This window comes from Bombina bombina, chromosome 10 (genome assembly GCF_027579735.1).
Source record: "Bombina bombina isolate aBomBom1 chromosome 10, aBomBom1.pri, whole genome shotgun sequence".
Lineage (NCBI taxonomy): Eukaryota > Metazoa > Chordata > Amphibia > Anura > Bombinatoridae > Bombina > Bombina bombina.
Window position 1 is genome coordinate 163,091,146 of NC_069508.1, and position 13,809 is coordinate 163,104,954.

The 13,809-nt window shown below is 40.5% G+C and overlaps 1 protein-coding gene across 2 annotated transcripts in view; it reads left to right on the forward strand.

Moving 5' to 3' along the window:
• The window catches only part of TUT4 (terminal uridylyl transferase 4), a 180,968-nt gene that overhangs the window by 95,184 nt on the left and 71,975 nt on the right, over window positions 1-13,809 (forward strand). For both annotated transcript variants that reach the window (XM_053693465.1, XM_053693466.1), the window contains exons 10-13: window positions 1,626-1,745; window positions 2,804-3,007; window positions 5,645-5,819; window positions 6,911-7,503. In XM_053693465.1, coding sequence (XP_053549440.1) covers window positions 1,626-1,745; window positions 2,804-3,007; window positions 5,645-5,819; window positions 6,911-7,503 — 1,092 coding nt within the window. The remainder of the gene's footprint in view (window positions 1-1,625; window positions 1,746-2,803; window positions 3,008-5,644; window positions 5,820-6,910; window positions 7,504-13,809) is intronic.

Genomic DNA, 13,809 nt, shown 5'->3' on the forward strand with positions numbered 1-13,809 from the left:
CAAAAAAGTGTGCAGTACAGTTATACCTGCAAGACTCGTAATAGCAGCGGTAGTGAAAAAGCAGCGTTATGAGGCTTTTTCACTCATAGCGCAAAACTCGTAATCTAGCCGATGGTTATTTACTGAATCACGAAAGAAAACATTTACATTCCATATCCCTTTAAGTTGTTGCAATTCCTCTGCGAATCAGGTGTTACATTTTTGGATCCAGTATCAATTATCACTGTATCTCATATTGTTCGGAATCTTTTACCGTAGTTAAAGTGAAGGTGAATTTTAGATGAATTAGTGCCCGGTTTCTAATAATCCTATTAAAAAGAAGGGCACTTTAATTCATCAAAATTGACATTTAACTTGTTTTCTTCAAAAACTTACCTTTTAATCCTGACAGCTTCTGCAGCGCTTTCCTACGCCCGTTGCAAGCCCTCTTTGCGGGTCCGGCTTCCTCCAATCACAGCGATGCCGCAGGCCATGATTCCCCCGGGGGGGGGGGGGGAACCGTGATTGGAGGAAGCCGGATTTGTCATTTCTGACGTATGAAGAGGCTTCTGACGGCCGGGGGAATCGCTGGAGCGGCTGTCAGGATTAAAAGGTAAGTTTGTTTTGAAGAAAACGAGTGAAATGTCAATTTTTATGAATTAAAGTGGCCTTGTTTTTAATAGGATTATTAAAAACCGGGCACGAATTCATCGAAATTGACCTTCACTTTAAAGGGGCAATATTTTTTTTTTTAGCTTCCAGTTTACTTCTGATGGAAAATCTTCATTGACATGGTATTGTCATTTGTTGAAAGATAACTAGATAAGTAGTGTACACGTCTGGGGCACTGCATGGCAGGAAATAGTGTTCATACAAATGTGCATCATTCTTGCAAAACTGCTGCTGTATAGCTCTGCAGACACGTGCACGCGCCTAAGCTTACCTCTCTTCTTTTCAACAAAGGATACCAAGAGAACAACTAATTTGATAAAAGAAGTAAATTGGAAAGTTGTTTAAACTGACTTGCTGTATCTGAATCATGAAAGAAATTTTTGGGGTTTCATGTTCCTTTAAAGAAAAAAAAAAAGACTCACAGGAAAAGCCCAGATGTGCCTTCTCCAAATAAGGCAAATGGTAGGTGAAGTTTGGCTATTGAAAAGCAAATGGAAAAAAAAAAGGATGTTCATTTTGTTTGCTCATTTATTCACAGATATATGTAAAATTAAAGTAATCGTAAAAATAAACAGATTGTGTTAGAAAAAAAGCAAACAACTTGTTGCAACATGAGCACTTAGAAATTCCCAGTGTAGTCATTTCCAGGGAGATGATGGAGTTGAGATTAGAAAAATTAAGTTTTACTGTCACATGATTTTGCAGCCAAAGTCCCCTTCTAATCACTTCAAAGGTTAAGCTACTCATTTGTCTTCCTGTAGAGACCACAGCCCCCTTGAGGGGCTGTGAAATGAAGTAATGGACAAATGAACAAATGCACAATGAAGTAAAAATAAATAAAATAAAAGGTAAAATCCTTTTGCTTTGTGCTTTTTTATTACAACAATAAATTATAATGTTTTATATCCCTTTAAGTAAAACTAGTAGTTTTAAGAAATGTAATGCCCCTTGCTGTTTTGCTTTATTTTCTTCAGCTGTGTCACATAGACTGCCAGACAGAAGGCGGAATCCCTTCATACTCGTTCGCCTTAATGGTGCTGTTTTTTCTCCAGAAGAGAAAGAGACCCATCCTGCCGGCGTACCTTGGGTCCTGGGTAAGTAAATAAGCTGCGCACAGGGACCAAGCAACACACTGTCCTCTGGGGCTGTAGTTAGATCCTGTAAAGATACTGTTCCCCTGCTAAAAATAGCAGCTGCTTTTCGCTGTACGTCTGCAGTTCTGGCAGGTGATATAGAGGTAAAAACACTGCGCCTCATACATTGTATTTATTGAGTTTTTCTCTGAGCAGTAACAATTCACATGAGAAGTTTGCACAACATATAGTTCATTCTGATGCAGGGGACCATTGATGAGTCTGCAGTCAATGATACAGTCCAATCACTGTGTCCTGTCCGGAAGCTGCAATGGTCAGGGCTCCCTGGACTTTACCTATGTGTTTTTACCCCTTTGCAGAGTTTTTATTAGTAAAATAAAACTTAAAGTGATGGTAAACCCAAGCGTATTAGTTTCTGTCATCGTTTCCTAAGAAATGCTGTTAAACTGACCCTATCTGTAAGGCAAGTATATTCCTTACTCAAAGCTTCCGGCTGCCCACGGCAGAGCGCTTTCTTCAATGAGGTGACGTTTTCACCTCTAAACCAATAGCCGTGCGCTTCAACTGACATCCTAGCACAGCTATTGGTCTAGAGGTGGAAATGTCACCTCACTGGAGAAGAGCGATGTGGGCAGCCGGATGCGCTGAGTTACATACTTGCCTTACAGATAGGGTCAGTTTAATAGCGTTTTGTAGGAAACGATGACAGAAACTAACGTTTATTTTTTAGTGATGGTAAATTCTAGCGTTTGTTATACATTTGGGTTTACCATCACATTAAATGCTCCAATGAATTAGAGTAATTGATCTGCATTTTAATTAGTTATTGATAACGACTCAGGTAATGTACATTACTAGGCTCAGTCTTGGATACAAAACACCATTCTTCATTTTACATCAGTGCAATCCTTTGCTAATCTTGAACATGTTCTGTATTTTGTGTTCTTCTGTGTGCTTAGCCTGGTTGAGTGTGTGGCACATGCAGGGTGGCATCTGGTGTTTTGTCATTTACTCTACTAGTTATGTACTTATCAGTCCCCACCTCTTCTGGGTTATAGATAGATGGGTTTGAGACGAAAAAGCTGGATGATTACTGTCTAAAGGGAGTGTCCGAGGAGAGGTTCCTGCACTGGGAGTACAAACTGGCAAACAGTGAGAACAAGAACTCATTTGCGGTAGACGGGAGAGAGAGGGCCGAGCAGCAGAACCACAGAAGGTCGTCAGAGGCAGAGAACCGGCGGAACAGAGAGAAGCAAGGCAAGGTGAGTCCCCTGTCTGGCACACAATAAGTTTTACCATTTGTCTGACGTTACCCAACTTCTAACGAGCAGCGCGTATCATTTATCTCTGTTTGTTCTGTAATCTAGATGAAGCTCTGCCCTAGCACTTTATGCACTGTAAAGGTACGGCTGTCCGTGTGTCACTAGATACATCTCTGTTAATGAGGCAACTCATCTTTTCCTTCTATAGTCTGTATAACCCGATTGTTATCATTTTGAAAACCTTTAATAAGAAATAAACAGAAATGTCCTATTAATCATGAATGGCATATGCACTTAAAGGGACACTGAACCCCAAAATTTTATTTCATGATTTAGATAGAGCATGCAATTTTAAGAAACTTTCTAATATACTCTTATTATCAATTTTTCTTCATTCTATTGGTATCTTTATTTGAAAAAGAAGGCATCTAAGCTAAGGAGCCAGCCAATGTTTGGTTCAGACCCTGGACAGCATTTGTTTATTGGTGGGTGAATTTATTCACCAATCAGCAAGAACAACCCAGGTTGTTCACCAAAAATAGGCCGGCATCTAAACTTACATTCTTGCTTTTCAAATAAAGATACCAAGAGAATGAAGACAATTTGATAATAGGAGTAAATTAGAAAGTTGCTTAAAATTGCATGCTCTATCTGAATCAAAAGAAAAAAAATAAATTGGGTTCAGTGTCCCTTTAAAGGGACATTAACATCAAAATGAAACATTTATGTTTCAGATAAAGCAGCGATTTTAAGAGACTTTCTAATTTTCTTCTATCATTACATTTACTTTGAAAAGCATACCTAGGTAGGTTTGGAAGCAGCAATGCACTGTTGGGAGCTAGCTGATCACATCGGTAAGCCAATGACAAAAGGCATATATGTGCAGCCACCAATCAGCAGCTAGCTCCCAAATTGAAAAGTTGTTTAAAATGATATGTTATATCTGAATCATGAAGGCAAATGTTGGGGTTTGCGTCCCTTTAAGGGCATATGACCCAAAACATATTTTGAAGGACATTTTAAGGATCTTTTAAATGTCAGTGACAGTGTTTATTACATTTAACGGTGTGGTTACAGCTTGCACTATTTATAGGGACACTCAAGTCAAAATTAAACTTTAAAGGGACATAATACTCATATGCTAAATCGCTTGAAACTGATGCAGTATAACTGTAAAAAGCTGACAGGAAAATATCACCTGAGCATCTCTATGTAAAAAAGGAAGATATTTTACCTCACAATTTCCTCAGCTCAGCAGAGTAAGTTCTGTGTAAAATGTTATACTCAGCTGCAGCCCAGTTGCAGGTAAAAAAAAATGAAGAAATGAACAGCAGCCAATCAGCATCAGCAGTGCTGAGGTCATGAACTCTTTTTCTGTGATCTCTTGAGATTTTACTTAACTCTCATGAGATTTCATAGTAAACTTCCTTAAACTTAATAGGGAAATAAGATGAGAGTGCACGAAAACTCGGTCCTTCCGCTGTCCCGGGACAGACATACTGATTTGCTGCTTAGAAGTCCTTTACAATGGGATGTGGCTACTGAGGAACTTTTGAGGTAAAATATCTTTCTTTTTTACATAGAGATGTTCAGGTGATATTTTCTAGTCCGCTTTTTACACCTATGCTGCATCACTTCCAAGTGTTTCAATATTTGGGTATTATGGCCCTTCAGATAATGCAGCAATTTTAAACAACTTTCCAATTTACTTCCATTAACAAAATGTGTACAGTCTTTTTATATTTACACTTTTTGAATCACCAGCTCCTACTGAGCATGTGTAACAACTTACAGAATATACATATATGCATTTGTGATTGGCTGATGGCTGTCACATGATACAGGGGGACTAAGCGCTATTGCGTTGTCTTGTTATCATGCATTTGTTGATTATGCAAATCTACTGTATTTACTGGTCCTTTAAACAAGAGATAAAGTGCTGCATTCTCTCTGGAAACGTTTCACAATATCTTGTAAAGGCCATTGTTATATTCTTCATAGTAGATGTATAACGTTTTGTCTTGAATGTCTGAATAAAGGACAGTTTAGGATTTCAAAAGCTCTGTATCTCAGATTTGGAGAACTTGTCACTTACCATAACCTAAGTGCTCTATTGCTAAATGAAGAGAACTGTTAAAGGGCATGAGACTTAAACATTTTCTTCCACGACTCAGATAGATCATACTATTTTAAATAACTTTCCAATTTACGTCTATTTTTCTAATTTGCTTCATTCTCTTGCTTTCCTTTGTTGAAGAAGCAGCAATGCATTACTGTGAGCTAGCTAAATACATCCGGTAAGAGGCATATATGTGCAGCCACTAATCAGCACCCTCTGAGCCTACCTAGCTGTACTTTTCAACAATAGATACTAAGAGAACATTACAAATGAGATAATAGAAGTCGGTTGGAAAGTTGTTTAAAATTGCTGCTCTAGCTGAATCATGAAAGGAAACATTTGGGTTTCATGTCCCTTTAATAGTTATACAGTCATCTCTGTTTTTCTCTCAGTAGATAAATAAGCCGTCACGTGAGTGATAGCTTCATGAAGGATTTCCCTTTTTTCTAGCAGACTATTGCCACTGTTGGGTTGTAGTACATGATTTGTGAGGCTAACACCATTTCTGCTCTTTGCAGTCCCCGTTGGTATTCAAGCACCGTCCCAATGTGCTCCTCGGGCAGCTATGGCTTGAGCTCTTGCGATTTTACACGCTAGAGTTTGCGATGGAAGATAATGTGATCAGTGTACGCGTGCAAAATGTAATAACCCGTGAGAGCAAGAACTGGCCGCGAAGGCGGATAGCTATCGAAGGTAAGACTTAGGTGGTGCATCAGGACAAAGTGAGGTGAGGCTGGGCTTCTAGAGAGTTACTTTTCCTTTAATTAATATTAAAGTGAAGGTAAAGTTTTGTCTTTCTGCAATGATTATTTAATGTATCCCCTTTTAAAATAGACAGTCGCTAATTATTTTTTTTTACATTACATATTTCGTTAGTAAATGTATTTGATTCTCCGCTACCGTTCCGTTATAAGCTCCGCCCACAATCTATTTTCTGTCTGTTTAGCTTATGATGTATAGAGCTTTCCCACCCGCTCTATACATGCCTACAATGCTCGTGCCCAGACAAGACAAGATAACCACTGTGCATGCGCAAAATATCGACAACGGTACACAATGCGCATGCGATAATGCTTATTATAAACAAGCCTGCTACGTATTGCTGCTGAAATTTTTTTGGGGTCAGTAAGCATGTGCTAAACGGGGCCACGCTTGGTTTTCCAGGGAGAGGAAGGAATCTAACGCATGCGTAGAGCTTTGAAGCTAGCGGTTGGCCTAAGGGCCAGGAAGTCAATTGGCTGTTCTGAAAACGTGACCAGCAGGATAAAAAAAATAATATACATAACTGGTTAAATCGTACGCTTGTTAGATTGCGACTAAAAACGGATAAAACTACTAATAAAGGTAAAAATTAAATTTTTCATGAAGGAAAGTGCCATTGATTTGTGCTGTATTGCTGATAAGTGCATAGTAATACAGCAAACTTTACCTTCACTTTAATAATGGGTTTTCTCAGCCAGATCTCTTTCAAAATAAATGATCCATCAGGTTACAGATTTATGTTTTAGTTATGGGCTTTAGAAAAGGGAAACTTTAAACCTTTTCAAATCTCTAAACTTCAGAATCTCTGATGAAGTTGCCATTACAGAACTATCATTTCCAGATCACTCCTTTAATCTGTACCTTGTTCTATGCCTTGTTTTATACACTGGTCAGCAGAAAGTATTTCATGTGTTCTGCATTGTGTTAGGTTGTAACTAAATCATCTTTTTTTGTGTTTTATAGATCTCTATACAGTATGTTTTACATTATCTTCAGTTTAACATTTCTTTGTTTTTTGCTAGACCCTTTTGCACTGAAGAGGAATGTTGCAAGGAGCCTTAATAGCCAGATGGTGTATGAATACATTGTCGAGCGATTTCGATCAGCTTACAGATATTTTGCATGTCCACAGAGCAAGGAGCTCAATAAGTCTAAAATAGACAGCAGGAAGAGAGCAAAACTTAACAGCCAGAAGTCATCAGCACCTTCAGATCTTGTGGCCAATGGCAGTAACATAGGAAGTGGATCCTGTGAAAGTGTAGAACAGGGAGAGAAGAGCCGTTGTGGGCTAGAAGAAGCCTGCAATGGGCCACTAAGTTCTTCATTAATGGAGGTTACTAACAACTTGCACAGCTTAATTGTGGACAATAACTGTAATGACCACCACCAGGAGGAACAATCAGTTGAACATTTCAGTGAGGAAGAGGACTCAAATGTCACTTGCAATGGTAAGGAACTCTTAGCTACTAAAGACACGCACAATACTACTGAAGGAATGAGTAATGCAGGAACGGATTGCGCCCCAGATGCTACCTCGCCCAGTGTCACAGAAGGAAACCTCTCTGAGCAAGATTTGCAATATGTGTTTGATCAGTTTATATTTACATCTGGGAAGGTGAGTAGCCTCATGTCTGTTCCTCACAACAGTACAGTCATATGTAGATGTTTGTCTGAAGTAGAAGATTACATTTTTACTTTTTGACTAGTCCTTTCCTTTTGGTAAACTTGCTCACCCTGGAGACTTGAGATAAAGAGAACGAGATCATTCTGCTCCCTGTCTTGTGCTTATTGCTGTAGTGATGCCAGGGAGTGTTTGGGTGCAGAGATAAGGTGAGCAAACTCCTCTCTCTAGAGTTTTATAGTGCAAGACTATATATATATATATAATGTGGAGTTTTGACTTCCTTTAGTATCTAAAGTGATTTAATAAGAATTTCAACTATAAGGAAGGATTCTAGGTTGATAAATATTTGCAAATAAGTCTAATGATTTGAGAACTACTATAAATCTTATAGACTGTGGAACATATTTTATTTTTGGTTTATCTACGTTTATTTCATTCCATTAAAATCATTGGATCTGGTCCTATATTTAATTTGTGTGTATTTCAGTAGCATGTTTAGATTGGCAGACGCAAATAAAGCAAGTAGTGAGAGAGTTTGTCTATTAATGTATTAATACTTTCCAAAAAAAATCAAACTTACTTAGTATGTTAATTTATTTCAAGAATTCATAAAAATTGTGTAATTACAGGTACAAGACCCCAATTCCGAATTTCCAAATTCCAAACTTATTTTAAAATTCTGCAAATAAAAAAAGTGTGTTTATAAATCAAGTGATGTTAACACTTTCGATACCAACCATAAAAATATGCAAATCTCAACAGTTCTAAGTGTAGTGTAGAACAGTCTTTATTGCTGGAAAAATTCTCAAAGGACAACATAGTATAAATCTGTTTACAATGGATTACAAGGGATTGCAGTATCACAACAGAGCAGGTCCTACTCACATGATAAAGAGCTACGAATTGAAAAAGTGGAATGTTATCAGTGAAATGTACATTGGAGTATTTGGAGGAACTATATGGACTGATCACGAGTAGAGGTTTTTCATTTGATATACGGCAAGGCTATATTACCCACAGTGTAAACAAAAGCTCTAATTCGAAGGACTTTAACGCACTATATGTGGGCTGTTATACCCCGAGTGATATTTGTCTGTTTTTAAACATTTTAATAAATTTGTATGCTGCTACCTGGGAGATTTGTTTATTGAGCCCTTACCCTAGAGCTAGTTGTAGCTCTCTATCACATGAGTAGGACCGGCTCTGTTGTGACACTGCAATCCATTGTAAACAGATTTATAATATGTTGCCTTTTTCTTTCCTTTGAGGATCACTTTTGAGGATTTTTCCAGAAATAAATACTGTTTTACAATACACCTTGAACTGTTGACATTTGGATATTTTTATGGTCGATATCAAAAGTGTTAACACCACTTGATTTATAAACACAGTTTTTTATTTGCATTTTATATATATTTTTCTGTGTGAAATTTACATTGTGACACTTTTTTATTTGTATTTTATTCTAAAATTCTAACTTTTTAATTAATATTATTTCTTTTACAAGATATGACGAGTCCACGGATTTCATCCTTACTTATGGGATATCGCCTCCTGGTCAGCAGGAAGAGGCAAAGAGCACCACAGCAGAGCTGTATATATAGCTCCTCCCTTCCCTCCCACCCCAGTAATTCTCTTTGCCAGTGTTAGTGATAGGAAGAGGTAAAGTGAGGTGTTAGATTCTTCAAGAAAAGTTTATTATTTTTAAATGGTACCTGTGTGTACTATTTTTTTCAGGGCTATAGCTTCTGGCTTTTCAGCAATGAACAGGGGAGATTTTTATTCTACTAAAACGCTCCCGTATTGGTTGGTGCCCTGCTGATGGTCTTAGCATATATTATCTAAGATCCTGGTTGTTTCCCACTGATGTGCTGAAGGTGAGGAAAAGGAACATCTTCATTGTGTGGGACAGCTTCACACTGCGTTCAGCATTGAGTTATGTACAGTCATTTATTTCTGGGGAGACTGAAGTATCTCAGAATAGACTGACACTCCCGGTACAGGGAAGGGGTAATCGTTTTTGCACAGGGTCGAGTTATGTGCATAAGTATTGCCTTTTTTATTTGGATGATCAGTAACCTAATAAAGGGTTAACCGGTGGCTATTCTTTTATTATGGGCTTGACGCTGGGGTTTGTGGCATGCGCGGCAAAAAGTGTTCTATATTATGGCAAATATCAGAATATGTGTGTTTATTGTGAGGGGACTCATTGGTGGTTAGCTGTACTTGTTTAAAATTCACCGACATGTTTATTTCCCATGCGGTTCTTCTCTAGCAGGGGACTTTTGGTTGCGCCCACGATGGGCGGGGGTTAGAGCTTCCCGCGCTCGGTCACGCATTTACTATTCAGAGCCTGTTTTGGAGCAGCATGTATCTACTCTCCGGTGTGGCCTAAGTCGCTTGGGTTCAGTCATCACAAGCGGCTTTAGGAGCACCGTTTCCACGTCTAGTCAGTGTTTGATTGGGGCAGGTAGGCACCCCAGCAGAGCTGTGGCGAGGTGCAAAGGGTTAATTAAGGCCTAATTTTGTAATTATTCGTTCATACACTTACAGTATAAACTTGTCAAAATATTTGAGTGCTTCCAAATTACTGCAGTTTTATTGCGAAGCGGCAAACGCATATATGATTTTACTTTTTAAAGAGTCACTACACCCGCTTTTCAGCAACTTTTCTAACAGTGTTTACTTATTAAATTTAGTTAGATTTTTAGTATAAAATGACCAATATTGCTATTGCTAGTTTGTTTGTCATGGCTGAACTTCAGGAAAGTACATGCTCTATCTGTCTAGATGCCAATGTGGAACCCCCTATTACGTTTTGTCCCTCATGTACTGAGAGGGCTTTACAATGTAAAGAACAAATTTTCTTTAATGCAAGTATGTCTAAGGATGCTTCTCAGACTGATGAGAATCAGGGTATACCGCAGCTTTCTCCCCAAACGTCACAACCTTTAACGCCCACCCAAGCAACGCCGTGTTCCTCAACCGCGTCCACTTCATTCACTCTGCAGGATATGGCTGCAGTTATGTCATCCACTCTTACAGAAGTTTTATCTAAGTTGCCAGTGTTACAAGGCAAACGCTGCAGGTCAGAGGCGACTTCTGATGCTTTGATAGCTATCTCCGATGTACCCTCCCAGGGCTCTGAATTGGGGGGTAGGGAGACCCTGTCTGAGGGGGAACTGTCTGACTCAGTGCGGTGCGTTGCCCCAGACAGATTCGGACGTCATGTTTTTCAGATTTAAGCTGGAACTCCTCCGTCTATTACTGCGAGAGGTTTTGATGACTCTGGACGACTGTGACTCTATTGTGGTCCCACCAGAGATATTGTGTAAGATGGACAAATACTTAGAGGTCCCTTCTTATTCCGATATTTTTCCAGTTCCTAAGAGAATTTCGGAAATTGTTACAAGGGAATGGGGAAGACCGAGTATCCCGTTCTCTCCCCTATTTTTAAGAAAATTTACCCTATAACTGACACTGTCCGGGACTCTTGGCAGACGGTCCCTAAGGTGGAGGGAGCTATCTGTACTCTGGCGAAGCGTACGACTATTCCTATCGAGGACAGTTGTGCTTTAAAAGACCCTATGGATAAGAAGTTGGAGGGTCTTCTCAAAAAACTCTATGTTCATCAAGGGTTTTTATTGCAACCAGCGGCCTGCATTGTAACAGTCACGACTGCGGCTGCTTTTTGGTTTGAAGCTCTAGAAGGGTCTCTTAGGACTGAGACTTCCTTGGAGGAAATACAAGATAGAATTAAGGCCCTTAAGCTGGCTAATTCTTTTATTATGGATGCTGCCTTTCAGGTCACCAAATTGGCGGCTAAAAGTTCGGGATTCTCCATCTTAGCACAGAGAGCCCTATGGTTGAAATCTTGGTCTGTGGATGTGTCCTCTAAATCCAAGCTTTTGGCTATTCCTTTCAAGGTAAAGACCCTATTCGGGGCCGGCCTTGAAAGAAATAATTTCTGACATTACGGGAGGTAAGGGTCACCTCCTCCCTCAAGATAAGGCAGCTAAGCAAAGTAATTTTCGTTCCTTTCATAATTTCAAAGGAGTCCCCCCTTCCTCTTCCGCTAAACAGGAAGGAAATTATCCTCAAGCCAAGCTCACCTGGAGACCCAACCAGGCTTGGAACAAGGGTAAACAACCCAAGAAGCCCGCTGCTGCTCCCAAGACAGCATGAATGGGCGGCCCCCGATCCGAGACTGGATCTAGTAGGGGGCAGACTTTCTCTTTTTGTCCAGGCTTGGATAAGAGACGTTCAGGATCCCTGGACACTTGAAATCGTGCCCCAAGGGTATCAGTTGGAGTTAAAAAATTCCTTCCCAAGGGGAAGGTTTCTTCTTTCACTATTTTCTGTAGACCAGATAAAAAGAGAGGCGTTCTTACGTTGTGTAAAAGACCTCTCCACTATGTGAGTAATTTGTCCCGTTCCAATACAGGAACAGGGGCAGGGGTTTTATTCAAATCTTTTTGTGGTTCCCAAAAAAGAGGGAACGTTCCGACCCATTTTAGATCTCAAGAGTCTAAACAAGTTTCTCAGAGTTCCATCCTTCAAGATGGGGACTATTCGGACAATTCTTCCATTGATCCAGGAGGGTCAATATATGACTAGCGTGGACTTAAAGGATACTTATCTTCATATTCCTATCCACAGAGATAATCACAAGTTCCTGAGGTTTGCCTTTCTGGACAAACATTTTCAGTTTGTGGCCCTTCCTTTCGGGCTGGCCATGGCACCCAGGATTTTCACAAAAGTTCTAGGGTCTCTGCTGGCGGTTCTCAGGCTGCGGGGCATTGCAGTGGCGCCTTATCAGGACGATATTCTGATCCAGGCGTCGTCTTATCAGATGACGAAGTCTCATACCGACATGGTTCTAGCCTTTCTAAGGACTCACGGGTGGAAGGTGAAGCTAGAAAAGAGTTCACTAATTGCACAAACAAGGGTTCCTTTCCTGGGAATGCTAATAGACTCTATATAAATGAAAATCTTCTTGACGGAAGTCAGAAAGTTAAAGATTCTGAATGCATGCCGATCCCTTCAGTCCAATCCTCGGCCATCAGTAGCTCAGTGCATGGAGGTAATTGGATTGATGGTGGCGGCAATGGACATCATTCCGTTTGCTTGTTTTCATCTCAGACCTCTACAACTGATCATGCTCAGACAGTGGAATGGAGAATATGCAAATTTGTCTCCTCAGATAGATCTGGATCAGGAGACAAGAAACTCTCTTCTTTGGTGGTTGTCGCAGGATCATCTGTCCCAAGGGACGTGCTTCGGCAGACCCTTATGGGTGATAGTGACAACGGACGCCAGTCTACAAGGATGGGGTGCAGTCTGGAATTCCCTGAAGGCTCAGGGTGTGTGGACTCGGTCGTAGTCTCTACTTCCAATCAATATTCTGGAGTTGAGGGCAATATTCAATGCGCTTCAGGCTTGGCCTCAGTTGGCTTCGGCAAAATTCATCCGATTTCAGTCGGACAATATCACGACTGTGGCTTACATCAATCATCAGGGAGGAACAAGGAGTTCTCTAGTGATGACAGAAGTATCCAAGATAATTCGGTGGGCGGAGACTCACTCTTGTTATCTGTCAGCAATCTACATCCCAGGAGTAGACAACTGGGAAGCGGATTTTTTGAGCAGACAGACGTTTCATCCGGGGGAATGGGAACTCCATCCGGAGGTCTTTGCCGCCCTGATTCTCAGATGAGGCAGGCCGGAGCTGGATCTTATGGCATCTCGTCAGAATGCCAAGCTCCCGAGATACGGATCCAGGTCCAGGGATCCTCAGGCCAAACTGATAGATGCCTTGGCAGTGCCTTGGTCGTTCAACCTAGCTTATGTGTTTCCACCGTTTGCTCTCCTTCCCCGGGTAATTGCACGGATCGAACAGGAGAGGGCTTTAGTGATTCTCGTCGCTCCTGCGTGGCCTTGCAGGACTTGGTATGCCGATCTGGTGGACATCTCATCTGTGCCACCGTGGAAGCTTCCATTGAGGCAGGACCTTCTCATTCAGGGACCCTTCCATCATCCGAATCTAATTTCTCTACAGCTGACTGCTTGGAGATTGAACGCTTGATTTTATCTAAGCGAGGGTTCTCTGATTCGGTCATTGATACCTTGATTCAGGCACGTAAGCCTGTTACTAGAAAGATTTATCATTAGATATGGCGTAAATATCTTTATTGGTGCAAATCCAAGGGTTACTCATGGAGTAAGATTAGGATTCCTAGGATTTTGTCCTTTCTCCAAGAAGGATTGGAGAAGGGGTTATCAGCAAGTTCCTTAAAG